The sequence below is a fragment of the Jaculus jaculus genome, chromosome 1, assembly GCF_020740685.1.
Source record: "Jaculus jaculus isolate mJacJac1 chromosome 1, mJacJac1.mat.Y.cur, whole genome shotgun sequence".
NCBI classification, from domain to species: Eukaryota; Metazoa; Chordata; class Mammalia; order Rodentia; family Dipodidae; genus Jaculus; species Jaculus jaculus.
In genome coordinates this window covers 297977462-298001302 of record NC_059102.1, presented here as the reverse complement: position 1 = coordinate 298001302, position 23841 = coordinate 297977462, and the positions used below count along the sequence as shown (strand labels likewise).

The following is a 23841-nucleotide window of genomic DNA, read 5'->3' as shown; positions in this document are numbered from 1 at the left end:
AAAAAAAAAAAAGACTGAGAGAGGGAGAGGATAAAATGAAGAGTGGAGTTTCAAAGGGGGAGATGGGGGGAGGGAAGGAATTAACATGAGATATTGTTTACAATCATGGAAGTTGTTAATTATAAATTTTTTAAAAAAAGAAAAAGAATTTTCCTAAAACTTTATTACAGAAAATTTTGGGAAAAAATAGCATTTTAACATCAAAAGAAAATGAAATGCAGTTTTAGCCAGGAATGGTGATAAACACCTGTAATCCAGGTCTCGGGAGGCAGTAGCACAAGAATTGAAATAGAAGACCCTCTCCTAACCTCGCAAAAGAAAGCAAAAAAGTAAAAGCAGTTCTGATTCTATTTCATTCTTCAATATTTCCTTAATAAACATGAGCTAGTCAACAAGACCAATTTGCCTTTGACACACAAAAATTCCCACATTTGGGCTGGAGAAGATGGCTTAACAGTTAAGGCACTTGCCTGCAAAGCCAAAGGATCCAGGTTCAATTCCCCAGGACCCACGTAAGCCAGATGCACAAGGTGGCACATGCATCTGGAGTGAGTTTGCAACAGGTGGAGGCCCTGGTGTACCCATTCTTTCCCTCCCTCCCTCCATCCCTCCCTCCTTCTCTCTCCCCCCCCCCTCAAATAAATGAAAAAAGTTTTAAATTCCCACATTCATCTTAATGGTTGGATAGTTTTACACTATAAATTTGGGTGACTTTTTTTGGCACTATATCCCTTAGACCTTGTCTTAACCAAACATCTCATATGATATTAAAAAAAAAAAAAATCAACTGGGCGTGGTGGTGCACACCTTTAATCCCACCACTGGGGAGGTAGAAATAAGAGGACCTCTATTTTGTCTAAGATCTAATAAGCATGGTCCACACTTCTCTCCACCAAATCCATTACCATAATACCTCTTTATTATTTGCTTCATAATTTTTCCACTTTTATCCCCAGTATTTTCACTAACTGATGGTTTCCTATATTTGAAGGGTAGTTTGGAAAGAGGGCATCACGACTAAAATCATTTTACCTGTCTTTCTACCCTCTCCTAAATCCCTTAATGCTTTTAAAGTATTTATTTATTTGCAGGGAGGGGTGAATGAATGAGTATACCATGGCCTCTTGCTGCCACAAACTCCAGGTGTATGTGCTATTTTGTGCATCTGGCTTTAAGTGGATACCGGGGAATTGAACCCGGGCCATTATGTTTTGTGTGCAAGCATCTTTAACTGCTTAACCATCTCCCCAGACCAATCCCTTGACTCTTATCACTGGTTTACAATGACTATTCAAAGTAACAGTAATGCACAGAGGATCTAAGAGTGCTAAGATATCCATAGTGTGGAATACCTGACTCCCAATTTTTTGTGTTTACAACATGGTCGTACAACACAGCCCCAGGCTGGCCTTGAACTAGCCATCCTTTTGCTTTAGCCTTCCAAGTGTTGTAGCTACAAGGTGATCACCCTGGGCTATGATTCTCAATTAGAGTTCAACTACTATAATCATTTTGTATCTACTTCAACATATTTTAATTGTAACTACTTTTAGACTTTTAAAATAGAGTGTAGAGTTCTCCTATATCCTCCACCCAGTATCTCACATAAAGTAAAATTATCAAAGATAGGCCTGTTGGTGCACACCTTTAATCCCAGCACTCAGGCAGGAGGATCACCATGAGTTCAAGGCTACCCTGAGACTACATATTTTATTCCAGGTCAGCCTGAGCTAACACAAGACCATACCACAAAAAAAAAAAAAGGAAAATTATCAATACTAAGAAATTATCGCTGGTCCAAGGCAATAAATGAAATAGAAGCCACATTTAAATTTTAGCAATTTTTCTAATAATGACTTTTTTTTCTAGGATTCAATCCAGGGTCCCACATTGCATTAGTTGTTATTTCTCCTTACTCTCCAACATGTGCTAGAGTTCCTTAGTTTTTCCTTGTCTTTGGCTTGTTTTTGTGACCTTGACAGTTCAAAAGAATAATGGTTAGTTTGGAGAATGTTCCTAAGTCTGGGATTGTGTAAGATTTTACATGATTTGAAAGATAAAGATCACAGAGTTATGGCAAGAAAAACATCAAAGAAATGTGTCCTTTTCATTGGGCTCACAATATACTTATGTGATGTAAACCTTGACCACTTGATTTACATGCTATCTCCACTGTCAAGGTACTATTTTCCATTGTAGTTAATAATTATCTTCAAAAAGATACTTTGAGACTAAGTAATTAACCCAATTTTCCTCAAACTTTTACCTACTAGCAACATAGGTAGATTTTGACTGCAATAATTACTATAATGCTGGTTACCTAAAGGTGATGTTATTTTCTTCTGTTTATTGATTGGAATTCTGTAAAACTGAGTTATCCTTTCTCATTATCTATTCAGCTATATCAGTATGGACTTGTGAATACATATTTTATGGGTTAAGATTTGATACTATCATTATGTATTTGTGTTGCTACTTGGTCCTTAGGAGCTGTAAGAAACCCCTTCAAAAACCAAGATCTGGGATGGTTTAGCAGTCAAGGTGCTTGCCTGCCAAACCAAAGGACCCAGGTTCAATTCCCCAGAACCGACATGAGCTGGATGCACAAGGTGACACACACGTCTGGAGCTCGTTTGCAGCAGTAGAAGGCCCTGGTGTGCCCATTCGCTCTATATCTGCCTCTTCTCAAATAAATAAAATATTTTTTTTTTTTAAAGCTGGGCATGGTGGCACAAGGCTTTAATCCCAGCACTTGGGAGGCAGAGGTAGGAGGATCGACATGAGTTTGAGGCCACCCTGAGACTACACAGTGAATTCAAGATCAGCCTGAGCTACAGTGAAACCCAACCTCGGAAAAAAAAAAAAAAAAGAACAGGATCAGAGCCAGGAATGGTGGCGCATGCCTTTAATCCCAGCACTTGGGAGGCAGAGGTAGGAAGATCTCTGTGAGTTTGAGGCCAGCCTGAAACTACACAGTGAATTCCAGGTCAGTCTGGGCTAGAGTGAGACCCTATCTCTGAAAAATAAAAAAAATTAAAAAATGCAGTTTGATGATTGCTTCAGCAGCACATTTACTAAAATCGGAAAGTAAATCAGAAAGATACAGAGAAGATTAGCATGGCCCCTGTGCAAGGATGGCACACAAATTAGTAAAGCATTCAATATTTAAAAAAATAAACTTTCTTAGGCTTTCTTATGTACAAATTGTACTTTCACTGCCACAGTTAAGAAAACTATACATAAGCAGTGTCCTCTTCTAAGGCACTAAACAATTTCTTAATATTATTTATTATTTTCCTGCAAAATAACTGTTTAAGTCTAATGAGTCAAGTACAAACACTGTTGCTTTTATATAAAGAAGTTGTAAATCATCTTCTAGTATCAACTCCTGTCTACTTGCATGGCATAACATCCACATAAAGACTCTACAGGCTGGAGAGATTGCCCAATGATTAAGGTGCTTGCCTGAAAAGCCTAATGACCCTGGTTCAATTCCTTAGGACCTACATAAAGCCAAATGCACAATGTGGCACATGCATACAAAGTTCATTTGCAGCAACTAGAGGCTCTGGCACAGCTATTCTGTCTCTCTTCTCTTTGTCTTCTTCTGCTTACAAATAAATAAATAAATAAATAAATAAATAAATATATATATATATATATATATATATATATATATGGCTGAAGAGATGGCTTAGTGTCTAAGGCACTTGCCTGTGAAGCCTAAGGACACTCCATGTCCCAAGTAAGCCGGACACACAAGGTGACGCAAGCACACAAAGTGGCACACGTCTGGAATTCAAGTACAGTGGCTGGAGGCCCTGCAACGCCAATTCTCTCCCTCCCCCAGCTCACTCTTTCACATTAAAAAAGGCCAGTCTGGAGTTGGAGAGATGGCTTAGTGGTTAAGGCATTTCCCTGCAAAGCCAAAGGATCCAGGTTTGAGTCTCCAAGACCCACATAAGCCAGATGCACAAAGGGGTGCATGTATCTGGAGTTCATTTGCAATGGCTGGGGACCCTAGTGCACCCATTCTCTTCTCGCTCTCAAATAATTAAAAAAAAAAAAAAGCCAGTCTGTTGGGCTTGTCTCAAAACACACACAAATACACACACACACACACACACACATACACACACACACAAAAATTTTAAAAATTTACAAATACTGAACACAGCACAGCACTTGCTCTCAAGTCAGATTGTCTGGGCCCAAAGGACTTGCCTGCTTCTTTCTTAATGATCTCTCTGCCTTTGGTATTCTTAACCACAAAACATATAATAGTACCTCATGCAACATGGCCTGGGGTATAAAAAGGCCTCAAAAACTTAGTGTTATTTGAACTACTAAAGTGTTTTAGAGGTTTTATTCTGATGGGAAAATCAAGTGGAAATTGCACCAAAAGGAAAACTCTGCTTTTTTTCAGTAGTAGAGCAAATACAATAAAACCAGATAGTTTAATTGTATAGTTAAATCAAAATCTTCAGAAGTTGAAAAAGGAATGTTTTAGTGTGATCATTTTTTTTTGTTTGTTTATTTCTATTTATTTATTTGAGAGTGACAGAGAAAGAGGCAGAGAGAGAGAAAGAGAGAGAGAATGGGCATGCCAAGGCCTCCAGCCACTGCAAAGGAACTCCAGATGTGTGTGACCCCTTGTGTATCTGGCTAACATGGGTCCTGGGGAACTGAGCCTCCAACGGAGGTCCTTAGGCTTCACAGGCATGTGCTTAACCACTAAGCCATCTCTCCAGCCCAAATGTGATTATTTCTGTACACGTAAGGTCAAGCACTAAAACAATTAAGTAAAAAGCAAAACTTTGATCAGTTTCTAGTAGTGGAATTTTATTCTTTTCTATTTTGATTACCAAAATCATGTCTAAAACTCCTTTAATATTAGTACAATGAAAGTAGCCTAATAAGTAGCAACAGCTTCCACTATCTTCAGTTCTTAAAGTATCTCTGCAATATTCTACATGGCCCCACAACTCCCTACTAATAAGGAAAATGAGCTCAGAACAAAGTTATCTGCCAAAGTCGAATGATCCTCATACCAGCAGTGAGAGGCAGAATAGAGATCTAGCTATAACTCCAAAGTCTATGTGCATCACCACTGTTCCAAAACACCTTTTTTCAACAATAGTGCTTGATTTTCTGTGTAAAATTCATAAAATATAAGCACTGTATTGAATTCTCTCTTGTGGGACAGTTTCACAAGAGGTTCATAAGATACTGAAATACTCAGATACAAAAACAGCCAATCCTTTCTTAAATTTTCTGGAGTCACCAAATTTATATGTTTTCACAGCAGGCTTAATGTTCAACAGCAAAATGATAGGCAGACAGGCTTCTCTAAGCATTTTCCTTTAGGTACTCAAGAATCACTTCAAAGAAATATAGATTTCCATGGCCTATGTTTAAACTGACTAATAATGCAAAAATAAGTTATATACCACACTTACTGACATAATCAGCAATTCTCAAAGTAATTACCTAAGTCCTGGTTATTTTTTTTATTATAGAAGCTCTCATGTTAGTGTTTGTACATTAAAACAGAAACTAGATAAAACAGAGCTAAGTGAGTCACCCAAGGTCACATGATAACCCTGAAGCAATGGTGGTAATCAAGCAGTGGACTCTGCATCCACTAGAGTCAACACTGCTTGGGAGGGTCTCAAGTTTCCAGAGCAAATGTCAGTTTTTCAAAGTGTTCTAATCCAAAGGCCTCCCAGGACAATTTTAGTTCTTCTACCAAGAAGCTTCTTTTTCATTAATCATTTTCCATTTACAAACAAGTCATGGTCTTAAAAAATAAAACCAGCTGGGTGTGGTGACACACACCTTTCATCCCAGCACTTGGGAGGCAGAGGTAAGAGGATGGCTGTGAGTTCAAGGTCAGCCTGGGAGTAGAGTAAGAAGTTCCAGGTCAGCCTGGGCTAGAGTGAGACCCTGCCTCAAAAATAACAAATAAATAAACTAAGTATGTGTGGCTGCCAAAGCTTAATTCATAGACTACGAAGGGGAAAAAATTTCTCATATAGTCACAAAATAAAATATTTTAGAACCCAGAGACAGATCAAACAAAACTTCAGTTTAATCATAACGGTTAACTAATCTCTGGTCCTATGTAAGAGGAATCTGACAAAGTGCAGACGATTACAGATTCTGTTGAAAGAAGGAAACGGAGTGAACTTTTTTACCCCTTATGAAATACAATTGTGTAAATAAACAAAATGATTGTAGGTTTTATTAAAATTTCAAACTTTATCCTCTCAGAACTATTAATATTTTAAAAAATTAAAGGTATTCTCTTTTAAGGTTTAAAATATTGAATGCCTGCCGATCTGTGAGGCAGTGATAAGGGGGAAAGAGCCACTTTCACTGTTAAAAATTCCCAGTTGTGTTTCGAAACTTAAAGAGACTGTTTCTCATTATAAAGCACACACCAAAAAGGTATCTTCTTCTTGATCTGTTTTCTGTTCAGCCCTCCTCCCCCAGAATACCCACCCCAACCTACCTTGCTTTCTGTTTGTGCCGGAGGGAGGTGGGGGCGGGGAGGGATCCTTTCTGAAAGACCTTCTGGAAGGAGAAAATAACCAGTTCAGATACTGAGACATGAAAAAGTTGTATATTCGTTTCGCTTACTTACAAATTCTAGGCGGGTTTTGATCGTGGAGCTGTCAGTATGGCCGGAGCCCCCGCTGCTCCCTCCGCTCGGTGCACAAGGCTGGCTGCAGCCCCGGCCACCACGGCGGAACCACCGACCGCCTGTCCCACCCGCCCACGTGACAGGCCCGCCCTCAGCGGGAGGCGCGCGGAATGCCGGGACGGGTAGTCCCTGGCCCCGCCTCCCGGCTCCGCCCACTGGGAGCTCGCGCTCCCTCCCCCTCCCGCCACTGCCGCCACCCTCCACACCTCCCTACCCTAGCCGAGCTGACCAGCCTGGCCCTTAAAATGACCTGAAAGCTAGAAGAACCCGTGACACAGTAAGCGACAGTGGTGAATGATAATGGCAGGTGCAGGTCACTCATACCTGAACCCAGCCTCTGCACTAACTACAAGTTCAGCTTGGGGGACAAGACTATATGCTCAAATAAGACTTTTTGTGACTACCTGAGAGAAACAGCATGTCTGCTCAGTGACAGGAGACCACAAGTCAAAAATAGCTAATATTTTGGAACTGGAGAGATTGCTCAGTGGCTAAGGTACTTGCTGGCAATGCCTGGCTACCCTGGTTTGATTCCCCAGTACCCATGTAAAACCAGCTGCACAAAGTGGTGCATACACCTATAGTTTGTTTGCAGGAGCTAAAGGCCTTGGCGCACCCAGTCTCTCTGCTTTCAAATAAATACTTTTTAATAGCTATTATTTTGTTATACTAATTTTATAATTATGAAAACAGAGAGATGGCAGACAATTTATTCAAGAGCATGTATTTCTGTTCCTGACCTATACCAGTTCAAACCAACATAGGAAAACAAATCATTGTTTTCTGTAACTTCTGAATACACATTTTACTGATTTTTACTTCACTGCTTTCAATTAAAAGTAAACTTAAAGAGGCAAGAACAGTTGTCACTTGTCTGTCTTGTTCACTGCTGCACCTCCAGTACCTACAACTCAGCTACCCATAAAAGCCCAAATATTACTGAATTAACCATTTTTTGGTAACAATTTTGGGTGCCTTCACCTCTAAAGCATCCTCTTTTTTTTTTTTTAAATTTTTATTTATTTATTTATTTGAGAGCGACAGGCACAGAGAGAAAGACAGATAGAGGAAGAGAAAGAGAATGGGCGCCCCAGGGCTTCCAGCCTCTGCAAATGAACTCCAGACGCGTGCGCCCCCTTGTGCATCTGGCTAACGTGGGACCTGGGGAACCGAGCCTCGAACCGGGGTCCTTAGGCTTCACAGGCAAGCGCTTAACCGCTAAGCCATCTCTCCAGCCCAAAAGCATCCTCTTTTGACACAAGTTACAGAATTTAGGAAGACTCTTAGATGTTAATTGGCTGCCTCTATAATTCATCAAAGAACACCCTGAGGAGTATTCCATTTTTCACTGTTTTTTCAGTGAAGTAACAGTTCCAGCTATGCTTTTCTTTTGCAGTAGTGGAGACAGGGCACATAGTCTCACACATGCTAGGCAGGTGCTCCACAGCTGAGGTACATCCCCCCACCTCCCAAGCCCTCTTTTTGAGATAAGGTTTCACTAAATTGCCCAGGCTGTCCTTGAATTTACCATCCATGTGCCTCAGCCTCCTGTGTAGCCAGGACTGCAGGCTGCCACCACCAGGCTAGGCTCCAGATACATTTTTTCATTTGTTTTTTGTTTTGTTTTGTTTTGTTGGCTTGGCTTTCTTTTTTTCCTTTCTTCGAGATATGGTCTCAATCTAGCCCTGGCTGTCCTGGAACTTACTCTGTAGTACCAGGCTTGCTTGAACTCACAGCAATCCTCCTGCCTCTGCCTCCCAAGTGCTGAGATTAAAGGTGTGCACCAGCATGCCTGGCTATCATTGGTAGTTCTGAAACACTATCTTTAAAGTAGTTTTTCTATCAATTGTGAGACTGGGAAATAAATGCAATCAGTCAGCTAGATCTTTATTTCCTGTATTTAACATTTTTGGCTTATTTATATATGTGTGGTACTGTGTGTGTGGTATATGCATACTTTTATGTGCTGATGCAGCCCCTCATTTGCTCTTCTGTGCCAACCCTTGGGCTCAACTGCAGTGGCCAGAGAAGAATGCCAAGTGGCCCCTCAGCCACGTACCCACCTGTTTTCCTTGCAATGGAGTGTCTAACTCATAACAGAGCTTGTGGTTCGCAAGCTCCAGTGATTCTTCCCATAAGGCTAGGGTTACAGAACTATTTGGTCACACATAGCTGTTTACGTGGGTTCTGTAGATTCAAGCCTGGACTTGGGCCCCTTTAGGGTCTCAAGCTTGCCTAGGAAGCTTACAAACCTCTGAGCCCTATCTTCAGCTCCCCCCTCTATTTCTTTTCTTTCTTTCCTTTCTTCCCTACCTCCCTTTCCCTACCTCCTTTCCTTTCACCCAGGCTGGTTTGAATCATTCTACCACCAAGAATGACCTTAAACTTCGGATCCTCTTGCCACCACCTCCAGAGTGCTGGCTTATAGGCATGCACCACTATGCTCAATTATGCAGTGTTTTCTGCATGCAAAGCAAGCACAACACCATCTCCTGGCCACATCTCTAGCACCCATTTTTCATTTCCTCATTAAAACTATTTTGCCCAAGACTACAAAAGCTGTAACCTCAAAAGTATTTTCTTATCCAAACAAAAATGTGATTGTGGACAATGAACTAGTGTGCTGAAGGTTAAGTGAATGTCTGCTCACTTTAAACACAAAACTCCCGTACAAGAATTTATTTGAAATGAGTTTTGCCTGACTTGGTAGCACATGCCAATAACCACAGCACTTAAGGGACTGAGGTAGAAGTATCAGAAGTTCAAAAATGGTTTCAGGCTGGGCGTGGTGGCGCGTGCCTTTAATCCCAGCACTTGGGAGGCAGAGGTAGGAGGATCACAGTGAGTTCGAGGCCACCCTGAGACTACAGAGTGAATTCCAGGTCAGCCTGAGCGAAAGTGAGACCGACCCTGCCTTGGAAAAAAAAAAGAAAAAAAAAAAAAAAGACAGCTTCAGCTACACAGAATTCAAGAGAAGAAGCCTGGGCTACATAATTGTTTAAAAAGGGGGGAAAAAAGTTACATTAGCTGCTATATTTGGAGAGCCAATGTCAAGGGCTGGGGAGATGGCTCAGTGGGTAAAACATTTGCCGTACAAGCACACTAACCTGAATTTGGATCCCCAGAATCTATGCATAAAGCCTTATCTGTAAATAAGCCTTATCTGATTCTATAATCCCAGCTCTCTTACTGACACAGCAGACAGTAGAATCCTGAAAGCTCCTGGGCCAACAAAGGTGGCATTCATAGTAGTGAACATCAAGAAACCTGCATCAAGCCAAAGGACCCAAGTTCAATTCCCCAGGACCCACGTAAGCCAGATCTAGGTGGAACATGTGTCTGGAGTTCATTTGCAGCAGCTAGAGGCCCTGGCACACCCATTTTCTCTCACACTCTATCTGCCTCTTTCTCACTGTCATTCAAATAAATAAATAATAATAAATTTAAAAAGAAAACACTGAGCTGGGCGTGGTGGTGCCTGCCATTAATCCCAGCACTTGGGAGGCAGAGATAGGAGGATCACCATGAGTTCAAAGCTACCCTGAGACTACATAGTGAATTCCAGGTCAATCTGAGGTAGAGTGAGACCCTACCTTGAAAAAAAAAAAAACTGGAAATGAGGTGAGTTGGAAAGAAGAGACTCAGACAAGGGGACATGAGGAGCACAAAAAAAGAGAGAGGGTGGGGAGGGGATTAAGACTATGGTATATTGTCTATATTATCTATATGTATGAAAGTTGTCAATAAAGTTTTTAAAAAATTTAAAAAAAAAAAACCCTGTGTCAAACAAGTGTAGGATGGCCCGGTGTGGTGGCACATACCTTTAATCCCAGCATTCAGGAGGCAGAGGTAGGAGAATCACACTGAGTTCAAGGCCACCCTGAGACTACATAGTGAGTTCCAGGTCAGCCTGAGCTAGAGTGAGACCCTACCTCAAAAAAACAAAAAACAAAACAAAACAAAAAGAATTAAAAAAGAAAGTGGAGGATGAAGAATAACATTTGGGCCTCCACATGCATGTGCCCATTCATACATGCAAAGATGATGGATGAATTTTTTTTTAATTCAATATAAAGAGCACAGGATTTCTAGACCTCTTTTATTAGCTAGGTATATGAGTTAGTACCAGTCATTAGTTTTAATTTTATTTTTTTGTGTATATGTCTTCTCTTATGTGTGGCAAATTCCCTCACTAAAGTTATCTCATCTTTGTTAGCATGGAATAAATGCTTAATAAATGAATTAGTGAATACATTGTTATAACCACTTCTTTTATCTTCTGATTCACTAACTCTTCCATATGACTCAAATTCTTGAAGAAACTGTGTCAAAGCCAGAGATATCTCCACATTTGCAGCCCAACAAATTCCTTGTAATATTTGAATTAAGTCTACTGTCTCCATAATGTTACCTCTTTTAGGCTACAATAGTAGCTCACAGGGGGCTGGCAAACGTCTACAGCAGAATATCTGGTTTGGCAAGAATTTGGCTTTGCATGTGATTAATGGAAGTTTGGTATTTATAATGTTGCTAGGTGTGGGCAACACTCATCAAGAGCTTAGATTATGCAGTCTTATAACTAGACATGAGGGGAAATCACAAGCAAATATGTGTTAATACTAAAGTTACAATGCCTCTAATTTTCCTTTATCACTCTCATTATTTCATTCTTTGAAAAACCATCCCTAAACTTTTTACAATTTTTTTTTTGTTTTATTTTTATTTATTTACCCTTGTGCATCTGGCTAACGTGGGTTCTGGGGAATTGAACCTTGAAGCAGGGTCCTTAGGCCTCATAGGCAAGTGCTTAATGGCTAAGCCATCTCTCCAGCCCCTTCCCTAAGCTTTTATAAGCAGGTTTCATTACAAAACAATATACATGCTGAAAAAGCCAGATGTGGTGGCACACACCTTTAATCCAAGCACTCAGGAGGCAGAGGTAGGAGGATATATAAGTTTGAGGCCACCCTGAGAATAGAGTAAATTCCAGGTCAGCCTCCGGAGTGCCCGGATAAAAGGCATGCGCCACCACACCCAGCCTTCTATTTTTTTTTATACACCCTCAAACCAAAGTTTCACAAGCCAGTACTCAAGTTTCTATGTAGTCATCTATTGTGGTAAATGTTTTAACAAGGATATATATATATATATATATACACACATATGTATATACATATATATATATATATATATATATATACACACACATTTAAAATATGAGCTTAATAGAATAATACTATAAAATTTATATCCTTTCATTACTGTGCATCTATTAAAATATTTTACTATTATGTGTTAATAATGTAATAACCACTTTACAGAGAAAGCATTACTGAGGTGGGGAGGGGAGTGGAGGAAGCATCAGTACTTTTTATCATGTTGTAGAAAAGAATTAGTCTCATAAATTTTCCAAATATTTCACCTAACCTATGCAGCCAAGAAAGAGTATCACTTTCATTTTCCCAGAAATGCCTTTAAAGAACAACAATGGAGCAGTTTCCTTGTCCTCATTTGTCTCATTGCTCCTCATACCTTTGGCTAGTTTCGTGTATAATAAACAAAGCTAGCCGGGCATGGTGGCTCACACCTTTAATCCTAGCACTCTCTGGAGGCAGAAATAGGATTGCCATGAGTTCAAGGCCACCCTGAGACTCCATAATGAATCCCAGGTCAGCCTGAGCTAGAGCGAGACCCTACTTCCAACAGCCAAAAAATAAACAACAACAACAACAACAAAAAAGCTAAACAACTGCAAAGAGGTCAACACCAACCTAACTCTAAATCATATTATTCTTTGTGTTGATGACTATTTATGGATTATCAGTGACATTTTTGGACATAAGTAACTAAAATTGTTTGAGCAATAATTTAAGGTCACTATTAAAAATCTTGACAACTAGCTGGGCGTGATGGTGCACACCGTTAATCCCAGTACTCGGGAGGCAGAGGTAGGCGGATTGCCATGAGTTCGAGGCCACCCTGAGACTCCATAGTGAATTCCAGGTCAGCATGGGCTAGAGTGAGACCCTACCTCGAAAAACAAACAAACAAAAAAGAAACGAGAAACCAAAAATAAAATAAATAAATCTTGACAACTTGAAAATTTTCAGGATTATTCTAACTGGCGCCAATTAAACAGCTTTCAAAATCTATTTAATTAGAACTGAAGCTATAGCTTAGTGGTAAAGCACTTGCCTAGCATGCTTAAAACCCCTAGATTCAATCCCCAGCACTGGGGGAGAGGAATTACTGATTTAAATCAATCATAGAAAGTACTACAAGGAGATGAGCAGTGTGGTTTAAGGTAGCATCAGGGTTCCTATTGATAGTAATTCACATGATACCAAGTAAATCGATCTTCCTTCAATTTGGCTCAATTTGGTTATAGACTTGATTAAATAAGTTTAAATATGGTAGTCAGGGCTGAAGTAGCTTTTATGCTTTCCAATTCTATGAACTCGGGAACCCTAAATGAAATGCAGTAACAACATACCCAGAATACAAATAAAAGAATGGATTTCAACTAAAATTACAGGGCTGCCTTTAATCCATCCATTCCAAACTACGCACAGGGCAGTTTAACAGTGCTGCTGAGAAAAGCACTCACTCAATCAATCAAAAATAAGGTTGCTGGGCTGGAGAGATGGCTGAGGGGTTAAGGCACTTGCCAGCAAAGCCGGAGGACCTACGTTGCATTCTCCAGTACCCACATAAAGCCAGAAGCACAGGATGGCGTATGCCTTTTATCCCAGCATTTAGGAGGAGGTCACCCTGGGTTCGAGACCACCCTGAGACTACAGAGTGAATTCCAGGTCAGCCTGTGCTAGAGTGAGACCCTACTTCGAAAAGCAAACAAAAATAAATAAAAGAATATTAAAAAAAAAAAAAAGAATAAGGTTGCTATGGGATCTGTCTCGCAAATGGAAATCCATCCGATGAATATGACTTGGAAAGATTTTTGCACACCTCCAACAGGTGCTTTAAAATTTTTAAAGTGGACAACCACTTTCATAAGGTGCTTGAAACCACAGTTGGTTTTTTTTTTGTTTGTTTGTTTTGTTTTGTTGCCATAAAGATGACACGCACAAACTAGCTGTTTGATCTTCAGCACTGCTGGAGACTGGAGAAGTAGGAATGGCCAACCGAGCCAAAAGGTTCCAGAGGAACTGCGCAACAGTTGGGTTCCAGGATTGAAGCTCGCCGTTCCCCGCAGATCTGGGAGCCTGTCTGAACCTACGCCTGCTGCGTGCGGGCAGCAGTGGTCACCAGCAGCCACCAGCAGCTGGACAACTTGTCCTCCCGCCCTCAAGGCCAAGGACGGCGGCGTCCTCCTCCCCCTTCTCCTCCTCTTCGGTGCCGGCAGCCAGGAGGCGGGGGTGACCCACAGCAGCTGACCCAGCCGGGGCACTGCCTCTCGCACAGCCCTCAAGACACACCATGGGCCCAGAGGCTGGCTGGCGACACCGCAGCGACGACGCAGGCGGCGGCCCCAGCGACTCCCAACTGCCTCCCTGACCACTGCCACCATCACCCGACAACCCCGAGAAGCCAGCGCCACCACCGGCCGGACACTCAAGGACTGCAAAAATCATCTTCCCCGACCGACTTAAAGCTACGTCAACAACTATGGCGGGTGAGGAGCGGTGGGCGGAGCCGCTGACAGCCCGATGGGGGATCTTCGCCACGCCCCGGGCCCCCATCCGGGAGGGAAGGCGTCGGCTCGCCCCGCAAGATGGCGGCGGCAGTGACGCGCTTACGTACGGAACGCCTCCGGCGCGCCAGGGACGACGGGAAGTGAGGTTTTCCGAGGAGCCGCCAGAAGTGTACGGCGACTTCGAGCCCCGGGGCGCCAAAGAAAGGTCGCCGGCTGGAAGACGAACCCCGCCAGAAAAGTTCCGGGGGGATTCTCCCGAAGAGGAAGTGAAAGAAATCGTTTACAACCTTCGTTCTCGGCGGCGGAGGCAGCGAGGACCCCAGGAAGCCGAGGAGATGAAGACGCGAAGGGCTGTTCGCCTTCAACAGGAGCAGCAGCAGCAGCAGTCTCAGCAGCCTCCGCCACAGCCGTCTCCGGTGACGACCAGGAGAGGGTTACGGGACTCTCTGTCTTCCGAAGGTGAGGTCGGCGGAGGTAACAGTGTCCGATGCCAGCCCGGGAGCACGCGCCGCGCCTCGGTGGACCGCTCCCCACCGGGGTAGCCAGGGCTGCCCCGTCCCCTGGGCGCGGCGGCCCGGAGCCACGGGCAGGAACGATGGTCGCCGGGGGAACTCCGCGCATCCCTGAGCATCAGTTTAGTTATGGGCGTCTGGGTCGCCTCTCTGTGCGGGGTTTTCGGGGGCCGACGGCTAGTTAGGCGGTAGTCGGGACTCCAGACTACTCGAGGCTCGGTTTCATTTCCGTCCCCTGTGCTGCTGCTGCTGCTACCCAACCGCTTTTCCATTTCCTTCTTTTCACTCTCAGGGGCCCGAAGTCCCCAGCTGAGGATCAGGGTTCCAATCTAACCTTCCACTTTTCCATTCCCACCCAGACTGGGAGGAGGGGAAACTTCATAAGCGGGCATTTTGAGGGTTAACAGAGTTAGTGAATTGACTCGAGACCTTGCTCCAAATACGTGTGGATTGAGGTGATTCAGTTGTCCTGAACTGAAGCACCCCAGTGTTTGATAAGCTTCACCTGATCATTTCTCTAGTGTGGTGGGCTGGGCCAAAAACTCTCTTGTTGGAGGTAGTCTCAAACCTAAGTAATTGGCAAGTCGAGGCTGACAAGGTACCCTGACAAAACAAGACATATTTTATTCGAACTTTTCGTCAAAATGGACCTAGATGCGGATTCTACTACAATTTTAGTTAAGTCACAGATGGACCAAATTCCTTACAGCCGTCCTCTCTTTCTCGCTGTTCTCAGATCTAACCCTGAGTTACAGATGAACTTTCTTGTAAGCTCCATATACCTGTGAGGTAAAAATCGAGGGATTTAAGTCACAATGGGATGACATAATTAATGGCAGATATTGGCTTCATATAAAGTCTAGAGTGCGTGTGTGCACGTGCACACACACACACACACACACGCTGTAAGTTTAACGGCTGGCACTGAAAGTCCTGACACTTTTTTTTTTTGAGGTAGGGTCTCACTCTAGCCCAGGCTGACCTGGAATTCTCTATGTAGTCTCACGGTGGTCTCGAACTCACGGTGATCCTCTTACCTCTGCCTCCCGAGTGCTGGGATTAAAGGCGTGTGTCACCATGCCCGGCAGTCCTGACACTTTTAAAGACCAATTGAAAAATAAAAAATAGATAAATAAGCCGGCAGTCCTGACACTTTTAAAGACCTATTGAAAAATAAAAAATAAATAAATAAGCCGGGCGTGGTGGTGCACGCCTTTAATCCCAGCACTCAGGAGGCAGAGGTAGGAGGATCGCCATGAGTTTGAGGACACCCTGAGATTACATAGTGAATTCCAGGTCAGCCTGGGCTAGAGTGAGACCCTACCTCGAAAAACTAAAAATAAAAAATAAAGACCTGTTGATTTTGTTGGAAACTTTATGTTAAAGATGTGCATGTTATTTTGGATGAAACAGTTCAAAAGACAATTTAGTCCACCTACATATTAGTGGTACCTCTTTCAGGATGGCACACTTGAAGACAAGGAACCGATCCTTACACTTGAGAGTAAACATTTAAGTATCTGGAAGAATGTTTTACACATGGAGGGCAATGTAAATATTTGCTACATTTTACTGATTCCCACAGAGCTTACTGCATTTACATATGGTAACTTATTTTAAGTGAGAAATTTACAAATGTAGCATATTTTAAAGTAAATCTTTAAGGACTTAAGCATTCTGTCCACCTACTTGCTTCATTAACATTTTTGACACAAATTTTTTTTGTTTTGTTTTGTTTTTTTGAAGCAGAGTCTCAGAATAGCTCAGGCTGACCTGGAACTCATTCTGCAGTCCAGCCGGCCTCAAACTCACAGCTGTCGGCCTGCTTTAGCTTAAAAGGCATGCACCACCACACCCAGCACAAACTCATCTTTTTTAAAACTTTAATTTAATTTTTTTGAGAGAGGGAGAGAATTGATGTGATAGGGCCTCCAGTCACTGTAATTGAACTCCAGATATATGTGCCATTGTGTGCACATGTGCAACCTTGCGCATTTGGGTCACCTTGTGCATCTGGCTTATGTGGGATCTGGAGAGTGGAACATGGGTCTTTAGGCTTCACAGGCAAGCACCTTTACCGCGAAGCTATCTCTCCAGCCCCAAACTCATCTTTTCAACTTTTTAAAGTAATGTCTTTAATGTAAAGCAACAGTGGTGCATAGTATATTTTTATATTTGATTGATGGATATTATATTCTGCCTTGACAGTTGTGATGTAATTGCACATTTCTAAAAAAAAATTACTTAACCTGCATTTTTTTTTTAAATTTTATTTATTTATTTATTTGAGAGTGACAGACACAGAGAGAAAGACAGATAGAGGGAGAGAGAGAATGGGCGCGCCAGGGCCTCCAGCCTCTGCAAACGAACTCCAGACGCATGCGCCCCCTTGTGCATCTGGCTAACGTGGGACCTGGGGAACCGAGCCTCGAACCGGGGTCCTTAGGCTTCACAGGCAAGCGCTTAACCGCTAAGCCATCTCTCCAGCCCTTAACCTGCATTTTTGCTTACCTACTACTATTAAATGTACATTCTTTGTACCATGCTATCTCCCAGATCATCTAACGTGAATGTTAACTCTTGTTTGTTCCTTAGAAGATGAACCATCTTCCCAAACTGTTATAAACCAAACAGTCTCAAAGAAAACTGTCAGAACACAAGAAACTTCAGGTAAGAATTCATTTTCTCTTTCCTCCTTATTTGACAACTTTTTTTTTCTTGGTAAGGTCTCACTCTAGCTCAGGCTGACCTGAAATTCATTATGTACTCTGAGTAGCCTCAAACTCATGGCAGTCCTCCTACCTCTGCCTCCCGAGTGCTGGGATAAGTCCAGATTCATCAAGATCTCATCTTCGTTCAGAGTTTTATGAGGCGTTTTTATCAGTTGCTTCCTGAAGCAAGCAGTGTGAGTATGTGTCAAGGAAAGTCAAGAGTAGATTGAACACCTACCTTGTGCCAGTTCTCACACTTGATGCTGGGAGTGCTGTGATGAGCAAAAGCAGAGGTTGGGGTACCCTTACCAAATGAAGGGTACATGCTAGTTTAAGTTGCCAAACCTCTCTCTAGAACTTTGTCTCCTTCAAGTACCTTACCCAGAGCCATAGGAGCAGTACAACTTACAGAACATGCTTCTTCAATGAAAAGATGAGATCTGAAATAATTTATGTCTTTTCATTTTATTAAAAACAACTCAGCAAAGTGCAAACAAAAAAGAGCTTTGGAGTTGCAAGCCTTTTGTTGCTGTTTTTATTTTTTTCAAGGTAGCATCTCACTCTAGCCCAGCTGGCCTGGAATTCACTATGTAGTCTAGGCTGGACTCAAACTCACAGTTATCCTCCTACCTCTGCCAAATGCTGGGATTAAAGGCATGCTTTGAGTTGTAAGTTTTTTTTTTGTTTTTTTTTTTTTTGAGGTAAGGTCTCACTGTAGCCCAGGCTGACCTGGAATTCACTGTGTAGTCTCAGAGTGGCCTTGAACTCACAGCATTCCTCCTACCTCTGCCTTCCAAGTGCTGGAATTAAAGGCCTGTGCTACCATGCCCAGCTAGTTGTAAGTTTTGATTAACATTGAGGTGGGAGGCACACACCTGTAGACATGGCACTTGCAGCAGGAGGATCAGGAGTTCAGGTGAGTCTCAGCTACATATTGACTATAGGGCTAGCCTGGGCTACAGAGTTAGCCCCTGTTTCCAAAAAACAAACAAAAAAAGTTAAGTCTGAAAAGATTTGGGATATAGAGAAAAAGAGAAAAGGCAGTTACAATTTTGGGAGTAACAGTAATATTTATCTTTATTAGCATATGCCAAGTTTCTTTTGAAGCTATTCATGTATGTTCTAAATTCCTGAAGCTAACATCTGAGATAGCCATTTCATATAATCTTCAGCTAAAATCTTAGGAGGATCATTAAAGTTTCAGAGTGATTATTTTTAGTTTTTTTTTACATTTAGTTTTATATTTTATTTATTCAAGAGAGAGAGGTGGGGAATATGCAGATAGAGAATGGGCAGAGATTGGAGGATCACAAATTTAAGACCAGCCTGGATTATTTAGTGAGACCCTGTCTTAAAAAACAGAAACAAAAGAAGTGTATGTGTTGGGGGAGGGGTGAGGGTTGGGGAGTCAGGAACAATCTGTATGTAAGCCAAGCATGGTTGTGTGTTTCTGAAATTTCAAGAGGCTAAGGCAGTAAGGTTGTTTGAGGCCAGCTGGGCTACAAAGTAAGACACTGTCTAACAACAAACAAAAACAAATTCTACAATAAGAGCCAAGCCTGACACTGACAGTGGTTGCTTTTGATGATGAGGCTGGGTGCCTAAAGAACAATGCAAGGAGACTCTGCAATAATGTTTGAATTTTTTTTTCTTGAAACAGGGTCTCATTTAGCTCAGGCTACCTCAAACTCACTATGTAGGCAAGGATGACCTTAAAACTGTTGATCTTCCTGTCTACCTGGGATTACCAGTGTGTACCACTAAGTGTCAGTGTCCATGCCAGTAGTCCAAGCTAATTGGGAGGCTGAGGCAGGAGAACTGCAATGTGAGCATTATAAATGAGCATTATAGTGAGTCATTGTCTCACAATAATTTTTTTTTTTTAAGTGCTGGAGATAGAGCTCAGTAGTAGAACCCTTTCCTAACACAAGTGAGGCCCTAGGCTCAATCCCCAGTACAAAAAAAGAAAATGCCCATTGATTTGTTTTATGTCTCTAATCCCAACACTTGGGAAGCTAGGACAGGAAAAGGTCACCTCTAGTATAAGACCAGCCTTGGCTATGGAGATCTGTCTCACAAAAAAGTTCACAATAAGGATAAGTTATATATGGGCTAAATAATTGAGTTAATAATGCTGTAGTGCAGATTTTAGGTTCTTCCCCATCCCCTTGTTTGGACCCAGGGCCTTACTTACACTTGCTGGAGCAAGCACTGAGCTACATCTCCAGCCACAGATTTTGTTTCTTAATTGAATACTTACTAATTTTTGGTTTTGTGAGCTAGGGTCTGATATAGTCTAGGCTGCCTTTGTAACAGAGAATGGCTTTGAGTTCTTCATGCTTCTGCCTCCACCTCCCAAGTGTTAGGAATGTAGGCGTGTGCCACCACATGCAGCTTAACTGAATGATTTAGAAGACTTGCATTTGTATTCCTTTCCCTTTGTACAATATGATCTACAGAGGGAAAGTGCCAGTGGTTTGCGAGTTGTTACCCTTAGATCTCTAGTACAATGAAGAGCCCCACAAACCTTTCTTGACCAAATGAAGGAAGATTGCATAACCTCATATGTTTTACATTTCATGCATGTTTCAATGCTTCCTCTTCCTGTACCAGTGGTGAGTGAAGATCCTGCAGTTAACCTCTGTCGGCCGCCACTAAGAAGCCCAAGATCTGGTAAGAGACTGGTCTGCTGAATGAACTCTTTTTTATAAATACAATTTGCTTTATTTACTTTTTTGGGAGGTGAGGGTTGATGTAGGGTCTCACTCTAGCCCAGGCTGATCTGGAATTCACTATGTAGTCTCAGGGTGGCCTTGAACTCATGGTGATCTTCTTACCTCTGCCTCCTGAGTGGTGGGATTAAAGTGTGCACCACCTTGCCTGGCTTAATTTTTTTTACTTTTAAGTGGAGGAGAAGATGTATTCATATGGATCAAAATTTAGCCAGGCTTAGTGGTACACACTGGTAATCCCAGGTAGACAGGAAGATCAACAGTTTTAAGGTCATCCTTGCCTACATAGTGAGTTTGAGGTAGCCTGAGCTAAATGAGACCCTGTTTCAAGAAAAAAAATTCAAACATTATTGCAGAGTCTCCTTGCATTGTTCTTTAGGCACCCAGCCTCATCATCAAAAGCAACCAGTGTCAGTTTATTTTCCCAGAGGTACTTATTCCTACCCGATTCTTTTACTTTATTTATTTATTTTTTATTTGACAGAGAAAGAGGTTAAGGATTTTTATCAGTATTCAGGTGTACATATGTTGTATTATTGGCTTAATAATATTACTTTATTTAATAAACAGTCTCAGATTGTGGGACACTGTCCCTGTGATGATGACCTACTTTAAAGGTTAACACCCTTAGGTTTTATTTTGATCAAATAAGAACATATTATAATGACAAAGTATCTTTTTTTTTTTTAAGTATTGGGGATTAAAGCAGGGCCTTGCACATGCTAGGCAAGCCATATCTCCAGTAACCTTCATTAGTCCTCTTGTTTGTTTGTTTGTTTTTGAGACAAGGTCTAGGGTCTTATTATAGCCAAAGCTGGCCTCAACTTTGTAACTGAGGATGATCTTGAACTCCTAATTCTCCTGCTTCCACCTTCCAATTGCTGAGATTACAGGCGTGGGCCATCATGCCTGGAAAAATAGGGTATTTTTTATTAGTCTAAGTTAAAGTCATACTGTGGTGAGAAAGGATATTTCAACTTACTAATTATTGCTGTCCCTAGATTTAAAAGTAAATTTAATACTTTTTTCATAAAAAAAAACAGTTCAGTGCTTTTTGCCATGTTTGTTGAGCTAATTGAAATGCTTTTTATTGTTTTGTTTGTTTTTCTTTCTGTATAGACATATATATTTGCTTATTTATCTATCTTTTTTTTGAGAGAGAGAGAGAGAGAATGGGCACACCAGGGCCTCAAGCCACTGCAAAAGAACTCCACAAGCATGTGCTACCTTGTGCATCTGGCTTATGTGGGACCTGGGGAATCGAACCAGGGGTCCTTTGGCTTTGTAGGCAAATGCCTTAACTGCTAAGCCATCTTCTCTAGCCCTTCATTGTTTTTCTTGGTGTAGAACATGAGGTTTCAAAATCACGAGTGTTTCAGCCTCAAGTGATGGCTTGTGCCTGTAATCCCAGCACATGAGAGGTAGAAACAGGAGGACCCAGGAGCTCAAGGCCATCCTCAGCTACATGAGACCCTGTCTGAGAAAAAAATAAAACAAAACCCTATGGCCTTAAGTGAATGTACATTGAATATTGTTGGACTTTATTTTTTTAATTTTATTTATTTATTTAGTTATTTGAGACAGCAAGAGAAAAAGAGGCAGAGAGAGAGAGAGAATGGTTGTGCCAGGGTCTCCAGCCACTGCAAATGAACTCCAGACACATGATCCATCTTGTGCATCTGGTTTATGTGGGTCCTGGGGAATCAAACCAAGGTTTGGCTTTGCAGGCAAAGGCTTTAATTGCTAAGCTCCAGCCCCAGCTTTAAATTTTTTAAAAAATAATTTTATTGATTTATTTGAGAGAGAGACAGACACAAACACAGGGAGAGTTAGTATGGGCATGCCAGGGTCTTCTGCCACTGCAAATGAACTCTAGCATCCTGTGCCGCTTTGTGCATCTGGCTTATGTATGTGCTGGGGAATTAAACCCAAGCCTTCAGGCTTTGCAACAAGTTCCTTTGACCACTGAGCCATTTCACCAGCCCCTAATTATTTTTTAGTATTTTTATTTATTTATTTATTTATTTATGGTTTTTTGAGGTAGGGTTTTGGTCTAGTCCAGGCTGCCCTGCATTTCACTATGTAGTCTCAGGGTGGCCTTGAACTCAAGGCAATCCTCCTACCTCTGCCTCCCAAGTGCTGGGATTAAAGGCGTGCACCACCATGCCCAGCTATTTTTATTTATTTATTTGAGAGAGAGAGACACATAAATAGGCAGGGAGAGAGAGAATGGGCGTGCCAGGGCCTCTAGCCACTGCAAACAAACTCCAGATGTATGTGCCCCTTTGTGCATCTGGCTTATGCGGGTCCTTTGGCTTTGCAGGCAAGTGCCTTAGACGCTAAGCCGTCTCTCCAGTCCAAACCCCTAAATTTTTTAGGCAAAAGATAAAACTTTCATTTTCCTTTATAAGTTCATAATTATAACTTCCTGTATTAATTTTAATTTTACTTAATGTTGAGGCTGGTTTCTTTAAAGACTTCAAGATTTGTATTATTTGGGGACTGAAACAATTACTGCAAAATGTGCCATTTCATAGGAACTTTTATCCACAAGAGTTTTTTTTCCTCTCTCTATTCCTCCTTCCCTCCCCCCTTCTTTTCTCCTTTTCTTTTCCCTTCTTCCCTCTCTCCCTCTCTTTTTTTTCTTGTCATGATTCCTGTACCCCAGGCTGATGGCCTCAAACTGTGTAGCTGAGGATGACTTTGAACTCCTGATCCTCCTGCCTTCCCTTGTGTTAAGAATATAGGGCACACCACCACACCCAGCTTCCATGAGTTTCTTAAAGCCATATTTTAAAATTTTAGCAGGCATAGTGGTACTTTCTGTCATTCTAGTACCTGTGAGGCTGAGGCAGGAGGATTGTGATACATTCAAAGCCAATCTGGACTATATAGTGAACTCTAACAGCCAGCCTCGGCTATAGAGGAAGACCCTGTCTTAAGATGGGAAAAAAAAAAAAATAGGAAGTTGGAGTAACACAAGAAGGAAATGAAATTAAAGCCAGAAGTCATAGATGCTAGTGATTCATCAGATTATATTAAGTATCTGTACATTATTTTAGCATAGGTTACAAAGTTGAAAACAAGACAGACACACACCCATAATCCCAGTACTTGGGAGGAGGATCAAAAGTTTAAGGGCAAGCCAGGGGTGATGGCACATGCCTTTAATGATAGCACTTGGGAAGCACAGGTAGGAGGATTGCTATGAGTTCAAGGCTACCCTGAGAATACAGAGTGAATTTCAGGTCAGCCTGGGATAGAGCAAGACCATACCTCAAAAAAAAAAGTTTGAGTGCAGCCTGGGCTACATATTGAAACCCATGACCCTGTCTCAAAAAGCCAAGTAATAACACAGAAAAAAGAAAGGTCAAAAAGCTGAGTGCTTAAAACCTTTCATGAAATCTATTTATTAAGAACTAATATCAGGGCTGGAGTGATGGCTTAGCTCTTAAGGCATTTGCCTATGAAGCCAAAGGACCCAGGTTCAATTTCCCAGGACCCACATTAAGCCAGATACACAAGT

At 41.8% G+C, this 23841-nt stretch overlaps 1 protein-coding gene and 1 pseudogene across 2 annotated transcripts in view; both read left to right on the top strand.

Moving 5' to 3' along the window:
- Positions 1-3069: 3069 nt before the first annotated feature.
- LOC123458277 lies at positions 3070-3169 on the top strand (annotated as a pseudogene).
- A 10936-nt stretch (positions 3170-14105) lies between these two features.
- Positions 14106-23841, top strand: part of Tor1aip1 (torsin 1A interacting protein 1) — a 34957-nt gene continuing 25221 nt past the window's right edge. Inside the window, exons 1-3 of one of the 2 annotated variants that reach the window (XM_045135437.1) lie at positions 14106-14819; positions 17468-17542; positions 20197-20256. In XM_045135437.1, the coding sequence (XP_044991372.1) occupies positions 14333-14819; positions 17468-17542; positions 20197-20256 (622 nt within the window). In that variant the 5' untranslated portion in view covers positions 14106-14332. The remainder of the gene's footprint in view (positions 14820-17467; positions 17543-20196; positions 20257-23841) is intronic. The other variant, XM_012948874.2, reaches the window with a different exon arrangement.